The sequence below is a fragment of the Pezoporus occidentalis genome, unplaced genomic scaffold (assembly GCF_034315485.1).
Source record: "Pezoporus occidentalis ecotype Australia unplaced genomic scaffold, CSIRO_AGI_Poc_V1 ctg98, whole genome shotgun sequence".
Classification (NCBI taxonomy): Eukaryota; Metazoa; Chordata; class Aves; order Psittaciformes; family Psittacidae; genus Pezoporus; species Pezoporus occidentalis.
Window position 1 is genome coordinate 3489286 of NW_026916347.1, and position 18938 is coordinate 3508223.

At 42.2% G+C, this 18938-nt stretch overlaps 1 protein-coding gene across 1 annotated transcript; it reads left to right on the forward strand.

Moving 5' to 3' along the window:
* Positions 1-1167: 1167 nt before the first annotated feature.
* RPP30 (ribonuclease P/MRP subunit p30) lies at positions 1168-18844 on the forward strand. Its single transcript, XM_062606707.1, has 11 exons — positions 1168-1325; positions 2274-2329; positions 2636-2692; positions 3371-3445; positions 4012-4083; positions 8194-8283; positions 10386-10502; positions 13985-14014; positions 14504-14541; positions 15665-15744; positions 17713-18844. The coding sequence occupies exons 1-11, from the start codon at positions 1244-1246 to the stop codon at positions 17817-17819; spliced, it is 804 nt and encodes a 267-aa protein (XP_062462691.1). The 5' UTR covers positions 1168-1243; the 3' UTR covers positions 17820-18844.
* The last annotated feature ends 94 nt before the right edge of the window (positions 18845-18938 follow it).

Here is an 18938-nt window from a genome sequence, read left to right on the forward strand (position 1 = left end):
CCCAATATTGTCAAGAACAAAATGTTGCCATAGATGTGGCAAGAACAAAGGACCCTGAGCTCCTAGTCCAGTCTCTGCAGCCCAGAAGTAGCTTCTCTGTTACCACCATCCCAGGTCTTTGTAACTCATCAGACAGCAAGGCTAGAAACACGCCCAGAAGGCACTATTGTTCCTTGGTCATCCATTACAAACCACAGGATCTCTGGTAGAAATGAACCATAAGTCCCCAGGCACAGCTGGCAGAAGCTGCACGGACAGATCCTGTAAGCAGGGACGTACCAACAACAGGGAGTTGGCAGCATTGATGCCTTGGCCTTGGTTAGAAGCAGTTTTGCCTCAGTAAGAGTTTGGAGCTCCAGAGGGCACAGATTTCCCTTCGTGAACATTTAGACCATTTTGAAGAAAGAGAAATTTGAGGATCCCCAGCCCAGCTGAGGCCCTGGAGTTGGATAGGAATTGGCAGACCTGCTGTCTGCAACTGCTGCTGAACAAAAAACCCCTAGTGGTAATTACCACCTGTATTTTACATATTCTGTGCTATTAATCAATGGTAGAAAGAGATATTTGTACTTTTTTAACAGTGCTACACAGTGAATTTGGTTACTAGCATACCACAATTCCTCAATCCTTTTGCCGTTTAGGGGGTATCTCTTGACATGGGAGCTTGGGGCTTTAATTCAAATTTTTTTTTTAGCTAACACAGGAAAGAGAAGACCATTCAATAGCTAGAGATGATTCGGATTTTATTACTGGCAGTGTTGAGATGGAGCTCAACGAGTTTAACTAGTAACACGTCAGTCGAGCGAGGTAACTGCTCCACCTGGTGGGGACGAGGAGAGCGGTGTGCCTCGGCCTGCTCTGCTTGGCTGTGTGGAGGGACAAGAGCCAGATCCCATCCCCTTCGGAGCCAAGCGTGGTGTTCCTCAGAGCCAGGTTTGATTTTCAGCACTCCGCCTGGGATCTGACACATTCCCCACACGGGCTTTCCCCTGCGTTATGGCGGCCCTTTGGTAGAGCACCTCCGATCGAAGAGTACAGCGAAGACGTGAAACATCCTCTCCCTTTGCTGCTCCGGTTTTGCGACCACAGCCAGCGAACACCGCCGGACAAACTGCGGCTCTGCCGCCGGTAGCTCGGAGCTTCCTGCCCGCTCAGGGCAGGGCCGGGCCTACAAGCCCCAGACTGCCGCGGGCCGCTGGGGGCGGTGCCGAGAGTCGCGGCCCATCTGAGCACAGCGCTCAGCATGGTTGGCTTCGCCGACTTGAACCTCCCGCAGGGGTCGGACAAGAAGTCCCTGCAGGGTCTGCTGGAGACCGCAGCACACTGTAAGTCCCTGCCCGGGCACGGCGGGAGCGGGGAGGGCGGCGGCGGCGGGACTCTGGCTCGCGCTGCGGTTCAGAGCCGGGTGGGCCTGAGCTGGGCCCAGCCAGGAGGGCGGCGGGACGAGAGCGCCAGCTCCGGCACGCTAGTGTGAGTCTCCGGGGGCAGTTCTCCCTCCCCGTGGGCTACATCTGGTCTCCTGCTTCCCCGGCGGGCGGCGTTTCCCCTCGCTCCTCTCCGCTCTCCCCCTCAACTTGTGGTTTTCTGCAAGTGAAGTGACCAGGACTGAGGTCTTCCCAATGCCGAGTAGCGAGAAAAGCCGTGTAGTTTCCGTGTAGCGAGGAGAGCCTTGCAGGGTCTGTCTCTGCCTTTATCCCAGTGTAACTTGGTTTTCTTACCCGCGTGGACACATCCTTCCCCCTGCAGTTTATTATGGCCCAAGTCTTCTTTCTCTGCAAACTGCTGTACAGCCACATTCCGCCTGCCAAGCGTCTGTGGGGCAGTTTGACTTTCTCCCCTGATCCCTGCCGAATGAGATCTATTCAGTCAGTTTTGTTCAGCATCACTTCGAATGCTCACCTTGCCTTCCTTCTGCTGTAGCTGTATTTCTCCCAGCTCTGCACTGTCTGTAGCTTTAACAACTGCCTTGAATGTCCTTAACCATTTTCCCTAAAGAAAGATATCAACAGGACCAAACTAGCGCAGAGTCTTTGGGAACCTTATTCCTAAGTATTCATGTTCATAAAGCTCTGCCATTCAGTAAGTGTTGTCAGGACTGGAACGTATTAAAAGGCAAATAATTTTTTAAGGCACTTTTGGGGAGAATTAATCTTCAGAGAGAAATAATGTGAAAGGCAAATATGCATGTGATTATTAATTCTGAGACATTGAAGTAATGAGTGTTTAACACAGGTTGGTTTGTTTCCATTAGTTTACTGTGTTTACTTTTTCAGTGGGATATTCTGCGGTTGCTCTCAATCATGTCATTGATTTTAAAGAAAAGAAACAGGTAATTTTTGTTGGGATTGTTTTAAGTGTGTTTTCTCTTGTAAACCTACATGCCTCGCTGCATGTTCCCAGGTAGCCTTATCTGCAGAATGCACATCTAGGTGCAAGTACAAATGTCTGAATTTATGACAGAACTCCTATTTTAGTATAGTTGCCCTGGAGTTAACTTTTAATATGGTCCATGTATTGTCCCTGGGATACAGTTTTGTTAGCACTGCAAATTTCTTTTTAGGATTGGAACACAGCTTTTGTTTATACTGTAAACTTAACTCCTGACATTTTGAGTAACTTTTTGTTCTCTTTTAAGGAAATTGTCAAGCCAGTATCTCCTTCAGAGTTGTTTCCATCTTTGCCTGTTGTGCAAGTATGTCTAGTTACATTCTATCTATGTATTGTCATTCTGGGTTACGTTTTTTACTTTGGTGTGTTTGTATATGTGATTTTCTGTATTGCATGTTAAGCAGAAAAGATAAATTTGTCCATTGGTTGATTGTTAAAACTCCCAGCATTAGAAGAACAATACACTAGTGTTAGAGTAGGTGCTATTCATTATATTTAACATTATTTTAACAATTGCTTTGTGTGAATTTTGAACCTTCTTGTAGCTGAATAATTACACTGTAATTCTTGAAAACTGAGTTTTGACAATCACTTCCTGGCTTTGGTGGAGCATCATTTGGATATAATAAACCGAGTCTCTATTTCAGATTGCTTATGTATGTTAATTCAGGAATTTGCACACAGCTGTGGCCTGCCTGTGGAACCATAGCAGTATTAAAACATACTCAGGTTTTCTGCATGATTTTATGCCTTCTGTCCTTCCACCCTTCTTCAGAAAAACAGAGTAAGCCCTTCTTTATGAAGGGCATGTATAGTATCAAACAGATCAATTTAAAATTGGAAAGTGTAACTTCAGACTTTCAGAAAATTAACATAGAAAAGAATATGAACAAGGCACCATTTTCTTTTATAGTGGTCAAAGTCATCACATATTTTTGCTTTGAAACTTTTTAAAGTCTTTTGTATTATTCCTATTTTATAGGGGACATCTAAAAGAATTAAAGTTTTAACCCGGCTAACGCTTGTTATTTCTGATCCTTCCCACTGTAATCTCTTGGTAAGTATGTTTAGTACATCAATTTTCCAATTTTTATTTCCTTTTATCAATGAATGAATGAAACTTTTGAAATTGTATGGGGAAAACTTTGTGGATTTTGTAGGACACTCAGCATTGGTTTCTTATATGACATTTTCAGCAAATAACATGATCATGAAGAGATGCAGGCTTACAAGACTGGATATGGCTTCTATTGATCATTTGTCAGTGTGGGACAACAGTTCTGTTACTCTTTTTTTCTTTCATTTCTGGACTTCTGTATGTAAACTAGAAGGCTGTGAGGAAGCCCTGTGTCTTTTTTTGTTTTAGTGCTACATGATCAAAGCAAAAAGTGTAAGTGCCTTACCAGGTGTGTGGGATAAGCCTCAAAATGAGAATGAATGACTTCACAGTATGTCATGTCTCACATCAGAGATTTACTATGTAACTGGATGATTATTTGCTTTGTTTTAGTAGTGAAAGTGAAAAGGGGATTTTTTTTTTTCTCATTATTTTGGTAATAATCATTGTGCATAGCTTTGGCATCTGCCAGAATTCAAGATAGTAATTGTTCTGACCTTTTGTAGAGATCAACATCTCCAAATATAAGGTTATATGACATCATAGCAGTATTTCCGAAGACTGAGAAACTGTTCCATGTAAGTAAAGTCATCTGATTGGCAATGCTCACTGGGTAACTCTTAGTGCCTGGGCTCGTTTGAGTACATGCTTTGTTTTGATTTTATTTGCCATTTTATACAGGTCTGCGTGTCATAGAGCTAATTAAGCAACACGGGCTGCCTGGTCAGTTGATAAACTGAGAAAGTTAGGAGGGATTGCAGGAGGCTGCAAAGCTTTGAGGTGACTGGTTACAGTCTGAAATATTTACCTAATGAATGGACTTGTATGCCCCTGCACTGTGGTTTCGTCTGTGTGCCTTGTACTCTATTGAGTACTTTTCTCTAGTGAGGAGGAAAAATGTCTTTTTTCTTATATATATCCGCACACACACATACTATCAGCATGTAGAAAACTTCAGTTTTGAACTTTAACTTTTCAAACTCTATGCGTTTGCTGTCTTCTGGTCTCTGAAATGCCAGGGAAAGTGGAAGGATTTTAAAGTGGAATTAGTGTGGTTGTGAGAGTTGGCTTCTTCCTTTTAGCCTTAGGACTTCGCTTGGAAGTTTGTCCAAATGAATAGCTGATCTTTTTTTCTTTAGATTTTCCTTTTTTTGTTGTTATTTTAAATCAAAAGAGGAGCAAGAGCTTATGAGACGGAGTTAGTTCCAGCTGTCACAGCATCTTAAGAACAGATAAAATTTCCAAATGTAAACATGCCCAGTTGAACATAATGGCCCTTACTCCATTGCTAGACTGAGATTTCTGGTTTTATTTTGAGTGTTTTGGATTATCAGGTTGAAGCTTCACCACTGTCACTTCATGATGTGTTTGTTACTTTGCCTACTGGGAAAACCATTGAGGCTGTATGAAAGTAGAGCGGCCTCAGGGGAAATACTTGAAGGGCAGATGGTCATTTTCTCACTCAGATTTATCCTGGCTGTTCAGCACAGACTTGCAACTGAAAACTGCTTCCACAAAATTTCTGAGCTGTTGAAGGTGTTGCTGTATCAACAGTATACAAAACTCCAATATATAAATTCCAATATAAAATTCCACTATCTAGGGCAGAATGACCTCAGTTTGGCTTGTTGGATGATAGGTGTGCATTATCTCCATGTGTCTTATATTTTAAACTAAATTTCTCTCAGATACTTGCTAACAGCTGATGTGAGTGGTCTGATCAACTCGAGCATCTGGAAGCAAGTTATCTTTTTGTCAGAATGCTTTTCTTACAAGACCCCAAACTCTGACATCTGACCTATTGCAAGCTCAGCAACAATAACGTTAACTTTGAACTGGAAGAGTAAGTGGAAACATCCTGTCTCTGCTAGCCTTGGCACACAGCAAGCAGGCATACAGTTTAAAGCAGCATGATGAAGACACAGGAACACCGAAAGAAACATGAATCTCTTTGCAAAATTTACCTTCAAGGAGATCTTGTCAGTATAAAACTGAGTCTGTTGGTAGTGTTTTCAAAGTCGGTTAAAGTTACTTTCTAGTACTGCTGAGTACCTGCTTTGACACATTAAAATTCCATTCTTCTGTTTCCCCTACTTTTTGAAAAATAAAGTTCAAAGCAAGAGGCTGTAGAATAAAGTGAACTTTAAATCATCTTTCAGTAGGAGAATTTGAGCATTAATTATAATAGTTAACAGCTTAATGAAACTAATTTCTGACTGCTTTTATTTCCCTTGTAAGATTTTAGGACTCTTGGGGATGTGAGGGAGGTGAATAGTTGTAAAATACTTTTGAAGGCCACTCTTCACCTCTTTCTTGCCATCTCTGGCAACAGTGTGATTGATTTGTACTGAAAGATGTGCTCGAATTCTCCAAATAATTTGTATCCTCAGGGGTATGAGTAAGCTATGTTTGCCAAGATAATTGTAGAACATGTTCCTTTAAGTCTCCCATGAGGATTGTTTTGGGCTGCAACAGGAATGCCCACTCCTTGCTAGTAATGAGGTCTGTGCCTGTTGCTTTTCAAAAATTCTGCTTTTTAAGATTTCTGACTGTTTTAATATTAGTTCTGCCTGCTGTTTGTAAGCAATTAGCAAGTCACCCGTATCTAAAAAGCCTGCACATACAACTCTGAGGATGTAGTGCAAAGCCAAATTTCAGTGTTTATTCCTAAAACATTTGCCCAAACTTTCTTCAGGCCATCCAAGCAGTGGCGAATTTGTTTATTCCTGGCTGTCTGGAGTCTCCCAGCAGATGGGGCTCTTGCTTACGGTGTGGCCCGGCAGGCGCTGGGCTGTGCGACTGCTTCGAATCATTTTCTGTGAAGTTTTCTATGAGGTTTTGCACTTCAGATCCTTTCAGCAGGCAGGGTAGCCTTAACGTGCCTGTGTGTGTGACTTGTCCAGGATCCAAAGCTAGGCTGAACATTGGAGTGTTTGGAGAAATCTCCTCTCAAATTTTCCATGCAATGAAGGAATTCCTCCTTATGGGAAATATGACTCTTAATTTTGTTTTTTCTTGGTGGTGGTTTCTGAAATGTTCCTGTCACTGGAGTCGTGTAGATATCCTGGCATTTGGGTTCCTCCCTTTCCCACTGTGCTTAATTTGCAAAATGGAAATGAGTTTTCCAGTGTTTCTGGAGCTGATTAGGAGCACTTGTTTTCTCATCACATAGGGCAACTTGTATATTTTGATGTGTATTCTTGCTTTCCTTCATTTTCAGCTTTCTCTCTTTGTAAATTTCCTATGGCCTTACTGACATGTTTTGTAAGACGTGATTCAGAGCTGTTTCCTCTGTGCATTTTCCCATGAATTACCCCTGTCTAGATAGTAGTTTGTATTCCACATAAGAAAAGGAGTAAAACTGGCTGTAGTAGTGCTAAACTTACGCATGCAAGTCTAATTCAATGGAATAGATTCCAACTGTGTTCTGTCTAACAGAGTTGGTAAAGGTAGGGCATGAAGATAAATTTTAGTCTGAAGGGTAGAGACACTTTAACATAAAAAACCTTGTGGTTTTCTGGATCTTTGAATTGCCTGCACATATGCTGCGGCCCTTCTGTCTAAGAGGAGTGGTATCAGCTAAGAAGCATTCCTAAAGCTGGGCATTTGCTCTCATCCCCATCCAAAGTTCATGTGAACAAACCGGTAGAAGACTAGTCTGCAAAGCAACAGCTTGCCTTGCGTTAGAGCAGCCCATCCCTGGAACTCCCCACAACCCCTCTTGCTTTTGTGCTGGTGCAAGGAGGGATGAATGGCTGGCACCTGGCTCAGGTGTATTTGGAACAGTTGCTGGCAGGTTTCTGGATGCACAGCTCCCCTGTGCATTAAAATTCCTTTTCAACTTCTTCAGCCTTTTTTATCTTCTTTGTTACAATGCTGCTTGCAGACATTAATCTGGCCTTGTGTAATTGTCTTGATGGTGTAGGCATATGTCTACATATCCTACATATCTTCTGTGCATGAGGTTATATGTAAATCACGCGCTCACTTTTATGTGTATTTAATTTTCTCTGTATGTCAGTGTGGAGATTCTCTTCTCCACGTTTCTCTTTGCTCCTTCTATCTTTTAATACAGTGGTGAGTTCAAAGCTAAGCTTTGAAACTATAACACTTGATGCCATCTTCAGACTCCTCCAGCGTCAGGAAGAGCTGTATGTTACCCACCCAGCCAGGAAAGTGGGGCCCAGAACTGGGCATGGAGCACACCAATTCTGCTTTTCTTTCAGTCTTTTCTTGGCTGCTTGTGGTAAAAACAGTCCCGAAAACAAACAGTTACTGCACTGGATTTAGAGAGTGATGGGGTAAGAGGCAGTGCGTGGGCTGTTCCCTTTGCAAATAGGGGTTTTCCTTCATTAGCTATGAGTTCTTTTGCCAAAAACCAACATTGCATGTCCTAGTCAAAGAAAAAGCTTTAAGTCTTGCCTTTGGGTTGGTCATTATATTACTGGAAAAGTAGTTCTGTGAAAGAAGGCTTGGGTTTTAAGCCCAAAATGCTCAAGCTTTGCACCTGTAGCCTTGCTGTTTTATTGGCAAACGTGCTAGACAGAGTACCTCTTCACTTTAAAACTGAACTCATCCTGGAGAGACATTTATTGCATTAAGAGATGAAGGAGAATACTAGTGCATCTAAAGTTGGTTATGTGGTTTTTTGGCATATCTAAAAATATGTTCCTATTTCTTTGCTGTAGATCGCTTGCACAACTCTAGACGTGGATCTGGTATGCATAAATGTAACAGAAAAACTGCCATTCTACTTCCGAAGGCCCCCTGTGAATATGGTAAATTTATATCTAAATTATTTTCTTGCTGTTAAATTCTGTATTTAATGTCAGTCTAATTCCCTACCATTTTCCTCCCACCATTCCCATCCACATGGTTCTTTTATTTTCTTCCATAATGTATAGTGTTGTTTCAGATGTCCTTCACTTCAAGGCCTCCGCTGCAGCATTTAATACACACTGATATATGTTATTTCTTTTTCTCCTCCCTGTTCCCCACTTGAGAAGGCAGAAGTGGTCTTCCCAAGGAGTGGAAACAGAGCCTTAAGGCCACTAGTATGCGAAGCAGTGAGATGTGGTGTGATTGCTGACTGAGCTGCTTCCCATACCAGGAGTGGTACAGTTGTGTCAGAATAGATAAATAGCCCTGTGATTTAAAAGATAGGAGAATGTGAATGACAGTATTAATTTGGGACAGGGATCTTGTGCAGTTATTTGGAAGAAAACTATATTGCATCCATATTTAGACAAAAAAAATGTCTTGGCAGATGAGCCACATGTGGAATTGGTAAATATCTGCTGTGGGACACTAGAAGACTATCAGCATGGATCAAATGTTTTGGTAATACAGTTTTGCCTACTGTTGGTGGTTTGCCAGAAAGCTTAATCCAAACATGCCCTTCAGTGAACTAGTTTCTGCCTCTGAGTATATGTCAGGGTTCATTCCATGTGGGCATTCTTGGCTGGTGTAGTCCTTTGTGCTGAAAAAAAGTACAAATTTGGAGTTGGCTAGAAACCCTACTTCCTTTTCTACAGAAAGTTTGTTCAAGAATTAAAATCAAAAATTAACTAGAAATTATTCTGAAACAGCAAAAGTATACTTTGGAATTTACTATAAGCTGGGAATTTTAACATTCCACTTGAAATAACAATTTTATATGAAATGTTGTTTGAAAGTAACCTAGCTGGCTAAAACTCCAGCAGCTGACCTGGCTCCAGCAAGACCAAGGGTAGCTCTTGGAGCCCTGTGTTAGGAGACATTTTTCTTACAAGCTAGTTCTCATCTTCCACATTCCCAGCTTCAAGGCAGTCTGTCTGTCAGGCTGGTTTTGTGCATCCTGGGGCAGTCAGTTTTGGTTGTTGTGGTGCCAGACAGACAGATTGGCAGGCAGCTGAAGCGGTGGGGATGAGGTTAAAAATCTGCTTGACTGGAAATTGGTGTATTGCCATCACCTGTTTTGGTTTTGATAAATTCAGGCTTCTCTTCTTGTTTGCAGATGTTGGACTAGTTCTGTTTAAAACATTTCACGTGTACATAGCTTCTGTTGTGCTTGCATGCAGACGTCATGCCTGGGTAGGAGCTGGATTAATTCCGTCTGTATTCAGTTACTGGATTCTTTTATACTAGCATTGCAGCATTTCTTGATAACATGAGTATAATGCATAGAGTAAAATTTCAGGCAAATGTAGTTTAGGCCATGGAACAAAGAACTAGCTTTAAATTGTGTCTTTATTGCTAATTCACTATGTCCTGTAACAAGTTGATAAACCTTTCCCTGTGTGTTTGCAAAAACAGGAATACTGGGTTTTTGGTGGGGTACTTTAACAGATAGCAAAACATTTTAAAGCAGTTGAAAATATAATCAGTATTACTATTTCAAACTTCTCCTGTGACTCACTGTTACTTAACATTGTCACAAATAATCAGTATTGCTGCTTTTATGCAAGGACAAGTTCCTCACCTGCAAGTCATGGGTACTGTTGGAACCAGTGGTTTTCCTAACAGCAGGCTGTGTGGCTAGAGGAGAGTTGTCAAAATTTCAAGACTTGTTTCTGACCAGAAGTAGCTAACTTTCTCCTCAACTCTATGAAAGTGGAAAGCCAGTTACAACTGATAAATGGCTAGTATTTCTTTGTTTGTTAAACCTCATTTATCTGTCATCCCAAGATTCAAGTACACATATCTGGTGTACAGTGAAACCTTGCTGCCTGCTCCTTGCATGCTATGCTATGCTGTGCTCTTGCTGGAACAATTCCATCTTAACTTTTTTCGTATGGAGTACAGTTGAAGTGAGAATAAGCAATATCAATAATAGACAGCAGTTGTTAAGATTGTTATGCTTCTCTGCTTTTGATTTTTGATCACTCGCTTTCATGTGAAGGCAATAGATCGAGGCATTTACTTTGAACTTCTCTATACGCCTGCCATCAAAGACTCCACAATGAGAAGATACACAATTTCAAATGCGATCAGCCTGATGCAGATCTGCAAAGGAAAGGTAAGCTCTCAATGTGAAAGCAAGCTAATTAATTCACTTCAAATTCTTCTGGAGTTGGATAGACGGAGCCATTTTAAATGAGTTTGATGCTGGGGTTTCTGAAGCTGTGACTGAATCTTTGCCTGCTAATACAAGGACACAATTATTCTAGCTCCAGATACTTCCAGCCATGCACCACTGCATGATTTCTTCTTAAGTTGTCAAACTGTTAGATTCTTTTTTCAGAACAGTCTATCTGTTGTTGTACAATGTATGCATTATTCAAAACAAAAGGGGAAAAAAATGTCAAGAGACCTAAGGTTTTGCCCTGGAACTGAAACCCATGCATCTCTTTAAAATACATTTCTTATTTCTAATTGACCAAAATTGCTTATTTAATAGTGTACCTTCAATATGGGGGAGTAGAAAATAATAATAAAAAAGTAGAAATCTTGTTTTGTTAAATAGTTAGTAAATTTAATAGTAAAGGTATTTTACTATTAAATAGTATTTTTAATAGTAAAAATAACTGCATTCTTCCCTGCTACTGAAATCCAAGGAAGAACTAATGCTTGCAGCTGAGATGCCTATGATGAATTGCTTTCATGCCTTACCTCCTCCCAGCTACCGGCCTGATCTGCCTGTCATGCTGGGTCCTTTCAGGCCATGTTTTGGATTTTTTTAACAGGGAAGCATATCGTAATACATATCCAAGTTAAAAGAGATTATAGCTCCCACCACCTTTATTGGAAGTAATGGCCTTTGCTGTAGCTAGGTAGTCCAGAAAAGCCAAAATTGGCATTCCTGTGCAAATCTAGTCTTAAGTGGGGTATACAGCTAGGAAGGCAAATGAAAAGCAGATCTGTTGTTACCTTCAGGTTCCCTTCAGGCGTAGCGGCCTCTTTTATAGACAGCAGAGTGGGTCAGACAAACTCCCTTGGTGCTACAGAAGGTATTTTCATGGCCTTTCCGGAGCTAATTGCACAAATACTGACTTGGAGATGAAGTACCCACACACAAGCCCCCTTTTCTCTGGGATTCATTTTTTGCCAGTTTCCTTTCTCCTGTGCACAGCTGAAAATATGCGTCTCGTGATTATTGAAAAGCATCAGTTGAGTTGCCATCGTGAACACAGCAAGAGAGACATTTGGGTGCTCAGTCTGCACAGTGCTCTTTCTTTCTGTATCTGACAATCTAGTGCGTCATCTCTGCCTGCAAGGTAAATTAACTGGACATGACAAGTTGCTGTTAGGCACTGGTAGTGCTGGCTTGGAACTGCTGGAACTGGACTGGAACTGTTAGCTTGTCTTTACTTTTCACCATTATTCTTGCCTTCAAGCTCAGTACCTGGTGGGCCTGCAGAGGTGGTTATTAGCTCTCACTGGCAGGTTGTCTTCATCAGTTATAGAAAGGCCTTTTTTTAATGAGACAAGAGATGGCTGACCCATAGTCTGCACTGGCATCTGGCATGCAGCCCTTGCCTTCTGTAACCTGTAGCTGCTGAACTTTTAGCAGTTTTTGGATCCTTTTGTTCCTCCTCTGTTGTAGCAGGGCAGAGAAATTTCCAGAAATTTACTTGTATCCTTGGAGCTGGCACTGAGCAGAATCCTTCAAACATGCTGAAATGTGCAGGCAATGAGGGAAGAACTCGCCTTCATTGACAGACAGAAGGTGTGCATAGCCACAGTCCATCACCTCACATGTTTTGGTAACTGAGTGTAGGTACTATGCCTGAAGCAGTGTACTGAAAGTTGCTGTCTCCTTTACCTGGGGAGATAATGTTTTGCCTTTGAGTTCTTCCCTTCAGCCGTTCACTTGGATTTGCCTTTGCTTGCCTCTCCTTCACTTGCTAGCAGTGCTTTTCTTGTCTGCTCTTGCCTCCTCCCATCTTACCCATCCCATAATGGAGGCCTTTGAACCAGGCGGAGTATATCTCCAATGTGCAGCAGTGAACTACAATCCTGTGTTGGTTGAAGATGGCTTGCACAGCTGTTCTGGGAGCTTCTCTGAGCCTGGGAGGCAGGCATCGGTTGCTACACCTCAGAGCAGGAGACTTGAATTTTCACAGCAAAATCTAGCAGTCAGCACCGCTGAAGCACAAAAGCACCCTGGGGATCCGTAGTGCAGTCATTTTAAAGGTGAACTATGCAGAAAGAAATGTCTTAGGCTCCATCATGATGTGTGCTTTTAAGTCACTCTGTGGGTGTTGCTTCTGCTTCTGGCTTTCCTCATGCTAAGGTAGAGTGGTCTGTCCCATACTTTCCTCCTTAGCACATGAAACCCTGGGCACAGTATGAGCATGCAGTCATTTCCATGCAAATAGCTGTTTTATGTGTTGAGTTCCAGCTGCGTACAGTGTTTTCTTCCAGTGTGTGCCCTGCTGTCTGTGCTGGGGAGGTGGCAGGACAAGCAAAGCAGTTCAAGGAAGGGATCAAAATCCCCACCTTGTAACTGGGGGCGGTGTGATGTGTTGGTGGTACTGACGTCAGAGAGGGAAAGTCTTTCGCTGCCTCAGTACAATTGCTCATTCCCACCCACTCAAGCAGGAATTCCCAAAGCCTTTCGTTCAGTATAATAAAAGGTGCAAGGGTTTTTTTTTTTTGCTGCTTCAAGGTTTCCGCCTGTGCAAAACAGCCACCCACTGAGTGAGCATCCTTGGAGGTTTAATAACAGGAGAGCACTGGCAGCTAAGCTGTGGTATCTGCCAGCCCCCAAGCAGTTAGTTTCTGCAGAAACCCTATGGGGGAGAAGGATGTGTCTCTACCTGCTGATTTTCCTGGGGGTGCCAGTGTTGATGGAAGTGAGTGTATGGCATGAACTGGCAGCCACTAGCTTCAGACACCAGTGTGAGTTCAGTTAAAGCCAGCGTGAATGCTGAGGTTAGGATTGAGTTGTACTGCAGCACGGAGTAGGCTGAAAATTTGGGAGCACCAAGCTGTCAAAAGGCAGTTATCTGTAAGCTGGTGCTGGGAGATCCTGAACTCCACTTCTAAGTCTTCTTCTGTTACAGCTCAGGCTGAGTTGTCATTTGTGTGAGGCCTTTTTCAGCTAGTGTAGATAAAGGGAGCACTTAACACAGTGTGTACAGCTCTGTGTTTCTTCTTTACCCTTTAAAGTATACTATGAGAGATACTGGCTTAATGCCATCACTCTGACATTTATATTGCTTAATCTATTACCTCTGAAAGGTGCGGTACTTGTTCATCTCACATTTGTCTGTGAAAGTGTAACTGAAAGGGGGTCTTGTCCCTGTGCCTCTCTCTCTCTGTAGGGGCCAAGGGGATGACCGGGGTTTATTCATGTCCCCAGATTAAGATCCACACCTTGCTCGAATTCACTAACTCTGAAGGCATCAGATGCTCTGATGTTTAATTGGGCTCTGAGCCTGAACTTAGGTAATGCTCATAAAGTCTTTGCAGCTTGCTGATTTTTTTGTTGTTGTTTTTTTTTTCATTTCTTGATGCTGTCTGACAGATGAATGTTTGTTCTCTTTTGTTTTCTAGAATATTGTCATATCTAGTGCAGCTGAAAGGGTAAGTCCCAGATTATTTTTTTGTAAGTCAGAACAAGTTGAGGATTTATCAGTGCCTGAAAATAGAGCTCTAATTGCATATTAAACATGAAAATAAATTGTAATTTTAAATATTATTTTCATCTTGTGGATGTTTTTTTAATCAATGTTTTGCCAAAGAATTGTATTGTGGGTTTGGGTTTTTTTCTTTTGATTGGGTGGGGTTTTCTTTGCTGCTGTGGTATTTTCCATGACAGTTTTCTCCCAGATGAGGACTGTGTTTTCCAAAATAGTAGTACTTGCTTGGCTTCCTAGTGCATCTTCAGCAGTTTGCTATTATGTAGTATTTAATCTTGCCTTCCTTATGTCCCTGTCCTGCTGGTCACACTGTGTCAGCCTGAGAGAGAGTGGATGCACATCTAGAATCATAGAATAGGTAGGGTTGGAAAGGACCTTGAGATCATCTAATTCCAGTCCCCTGCCATGTCCAACCTTCTTTGTTTCGTTTTAGCCTCTAGAACTACGAGGTCCTTATGACGTGGCTAATCTGTATCCTTTTTTCAAGTAAAAGACAGCAATTACTATTAACATGATGAAAGTTCAAAGCAGTGTTGAAATACTTCTATCCTTTGCACTCCTTGAACTTCACACAGTAATGATTGCTGATGACCAGTTCAATGAATTGAGACTGAGTGGGTGTGGGAACAGCAACATCTTGGTCTTGAGGTGGCATGAGCAGTCACTAAATAGTAATGTCTCTGTTCAGCTACAGGTATGTTTGATTGTGATATGTATTGATACTGTGTGGGTTTAAGTGGGGAAATGAATAAAAAACACCAAAATCTATGGACACTGTGAACCAAACCAGAAATTATCACTGTGATCTCCAAGATGCCACATCTTTAGTAGAAGCTATAAAATTGAATTTATATTAAGAAAGATAAAGTTCCTATCAGAATGCTGGTTACTTCTGAATTTTCCGGTCCTTGTTTACCCGCACATATGTAACTAAGTGGTTATGTTCTAGAAACCAAGGAGAGTGTCTTTTCTCCCCTCTTTTAGGAATTCAGATTTATTTTTACTATTCCCCCCTCCTTGGCTGACAAGCATGTATCTAGACTGCCCCTCAAAGGGAAGGAGCGTGCTCTGAGTCATGAGAACTGTGTGGGAGGTTGTGTGGCCTGGAAAGATTTTATGCCCAACATTTCCTTCCCTCTTAAAAAGAGCAGTCAGGCTCAACCCAAATTAGCATACTTAATCTGGTGTCATCCTTGCTGAAGGTGGATGGGAACTTTTCAGCATAATGCTTTTGTATCAGACAGTGCCCTTCCCCCAGACCGGAGCTTTTTAATGGGGTAACATTTTTGCTTATTATTCACATAAAAATGTTCCCGTGATGGCAGACCTTTATTTTCAAAAGTATGGCTCCTTGTCTGGAAAAAAGCAACATTGCCAGGAGCATTCCAGGAGGGCTGCTGGGGAACTGCAGCTGGGAGAATTGGGTGCCTCAGTTCCCTGCCTCTGGGTAGCCTTATGCAAAATGTCACTTTGAGTTACAGCTTCGCTAATTCCCAGTTATTTGTGGAGTAAGCAAACAAACCTACCATGCAGACGGACTTCCCTGTTTTGTTTGTTCCTTTCTGTGCATTTTGATCCTGAGCAAAGGTGACAGAGGTTTGCTGTTTGGCCTGTCAGAAGGTGAAGCCAAGGCAGCCGTATCTACCAACTGCAGAGCCACCATGCTTCATGGAGGTAAGTGAAAAGCACATGCGAGCTTGTTTAAGTAACGTGCATTTGTTAAACTAAGTTCATGTTAATGCATATTTTCCAAAAGGCCTGAGACCTTATAGAGTAAGTCAGTTTGGGGTTTTAGCTCCCTTGTCCAATGCATGAAGAGGAGCTTGTGTGGCAAGGGTGTTTTATTTTCCCTAGTTGCTGTGTTAGCAAACCAGTGGCTGAACTGAGTGGGCTGTCTGTACTGGAGTACTTGCTTAACCACATTAGCGATTCATAAACTGTTTAGCCAAAACACAGATCTGCCTGTTGTGTTTCCTAGTGAAACTATCCCATCCCTTGTTTCAGAAAGGGTTGAATGCTGATCTTGGTAGCACCAGCAGAAAATGTGTCACAGACTTCGAGGAAATCAGGATGCATTTTGTTTTAACCCTCTTGCAGCATGAGTGTGGAAACAACCTTTGCCATCTCTCTTTCTGATGCTTCAATATGTGGTCTGTTTTTCACTTGCTTTTCAGTCTGGACCGTTTCAAACGATGCAAAATCAAATACCCTGAGTGCTTGCTGCTTAGGAAAAAAAAATTTTATATAGTATACAGTGGCCTGAAGTGTTGTGCTGAAACAAACCTTGCTTCTTTACGCTTTCAGCAGAGGCAGCTCGTAGTAGCTGTCTTCTGTTTGCCCATTGTTAATATTAAGAAAGTGGAAATTTAGCTTGTGGCCCCCTTCACTGGAAATCAAAAGGTTCCCAGTTGTATTTTGTGCCCTGGTATCAGTGCAGCAGAGATGTGAAAGTTGATGTTCCAGCAATCAGTTTAGACCTTTACTTTCCACCATAGCACCAACTTCTTCATCCATACCCTCCCTTTCACATGCTTAGTTATTGGTTCTCAGTCTTTCTTGATTTTGCTGTTTATTCTGAGGGCAGTTCAACTTTGTGGCTGAGTAGTTACATGTAGCTCTTTATGCCTGCCTCTGTCAAGGTTTGTTGGGTATGTGTGATTTCTGGTCACCTTCCTAACAAGTTGCTCTAAGTTTCAAAGGCACAGTAGGATTTGGTTTACATTACTTGTTTCAGTAGAGGTGGGGCTTGAGCCTGCTGTAATTCACAGCAGGTAGCTTTGACGTCTTGGTGTTTCTGAGAATGGGGTTCTTCTCTAGCTGCTATTCCCCAGCACAGAGACAGCGTATGGGAAGAATTTTTGTCAAGTCTATGTGGAATTTCTCAAGACCATCATCTGTTGATTAAATAGCAAGTACTGGTTCCCTGTCCCCAGAGAATACTAGCCCAGAATAAGTCAGTACATTTTGGCAGGGTTCTTCGAGAGCCTCTTTGCTAACAGAGTATTTGTAGAGAATCTATTCTACCTCAAATTTTGTGGAGAAGCCTCCCACCAGTAGTTATGAAATTGGATTGGGCTCACGAGGTTGTTTGGCAAACTTGTGAGGAGTTTGGTAACATCACACGGTAGTATTTTATGGTAATGCTGAGGGTTCTGTAAATAAAATATTCTTGAATACCATAAAGCTACTTACTTGGTATGTATAGGGGAGCCTCTGCCAACAGAGCTGTGCCAGCACAGTCTGTTTAAGAATCCTGGCCTATGTGAATTTATTTTTTTTTTGAAGAACAGTATGTTTTGCTCAGAAATGCTTTTGACAGTGCTTCAAGAATGTGTCCTGAGCCTATTGAACTGATTAAGCCTGGTTTCCTATGTTCTTGTGTGTCTGCAGCCCCTCAGCCACCACAGACCTCAGTTTTCACTTATGTTTGCTGTAATTCTACACCCAGTGTCGGGTTTCCCCCCTCCATAGTGCAGCGTATCCCCAGCTCCTGCCTATGCAGGTTGCTTACCTGCTGTAAGTGCTGACCGGCTGGCTGTTAAACATGTTGAACTGTGCTTTGGGGCATGGGCACCTGAAATAACATTAAATGCATGTGTCATTTTATTTGAGGTACTACAGCTTCTGCTTATATTATTCCAGAAACTCGGAAGAGTGCCTGTGGGATAGTGTACACAGTGAAGAAGCCTCGCAAGGTTGAGGAGGATGAAACACTGCCAGCCTGCAAAAAAGCTAAGACTCAAGCTTGAGGACTGAACCAGTTATCAACAAGAACCTCCATCCCATCTTTACCCGGTGTTGAGACATTTTTCTCCCTCCAGCTACTCCCATTCCTCCCTTACTACTTTATTTAGCCTGGAGAAGAATTCTTCTGCTGCTCAAGTGAGGAAAGCTGTGGGAATGAGACCGCTGTATGGTAGTTCACCACACCTAAAAGGTCATGCTGGGCTTCTGGCCAAGGTCAGGAGACTCTCTCTCCACCCTGTCTTAGGTCTTCTGAAGATAGTGCAAACTCAACATGATGTTTCTAACAAATTTTCAGTTGTACAAGTGCATTCCTTTTTAATTAAAAAACATTCTAAGAATGTATGCTTTGAAAGTATAGCTCATGGTTCCTCAAGTTTTAAACATCTCTGTACTAAACCTTACAGCTGCAAACAGCAGGTGAAGTTTACCTTCAGGGGCCTGTGGAGAATAATTGTGCAGTAAAGAAAAAACAAAACAAAACGCTGCTTCCCGTTCTGTTTTGTGACCAGTGGCTATAAAGAAGATCCTAGATTCTGTCACTTGCTAGGAGATACTTTGGATTTGTGTTACAGTAGGACTGACTAACCTGACTGCGAGAGACACATCCCAAGGGCCATCCCTGTCCTGCAGCTCTTAAAACCACAGTCACATGAGATGGTTACTGCAGATGGGAAGGAAGAGCCCAAGGTTACACTGAATTTGTGTTCAGCATGCTGTGTTGCAGTCGCAGCATAACAGCTGTCTCACCTAGGCCTGAGCAGTCTCCATGTCACATCATTTTTACTGCATCATTTCCTTCTTTATGTCCTGGTCTGGCAGTGTTGTCTAGGAGAGTGTTCATTTTGCTGCCTCCTGCCTTTCTGTTTTCCTTCCTGTTAATGCCTCAGTAAACTTAATCTGGCTGCCAAAAAAGCAATCATAACAGATTTATAATCAGCAGAGCATTGTCAGAGCTCTTCCAAATGTTGACTGAAGTTTTTCTTTTGATGAAACCAATATAAAAAGTTACGTAAGCTACTGTACTCAAGATACTCTTGAGCCAGCTTTACAGTGAATATTCCAGTTCTGTATTTGCATCTGACAAGTTGAGAAGTGGAAGTTACAGCATGTAAAATATTCCA

What these genes read in the sequence shown, in the direction of transcription:
- RPP30 (XM_062606707.1), top strand. Translation starts at nt 1,244, where the DNA reads ATGGTTGGCTTCGCCGACTTGAACCTCCCGCAGGGGTCGGACAAGAAG. An exon ending in AGACTGAGAAACTGTTCCAT is followed by an intron (nt 4,084 to 8,193) that starts GTAAGTAAAGTC and finishes TCTTTGCTGTAG; the next exon opens with ATCGCTTGCACAACTCTAGA. An exon ending in TATCTAGTGCAGCTGAAAGG is followed by an intron (nt 14,015 to 14,503) that starts GTAAGTCCCAGA and finishes GTTTCGTTTTAG; the next exon opens with CCTCTAGAACTACGAGGTCC.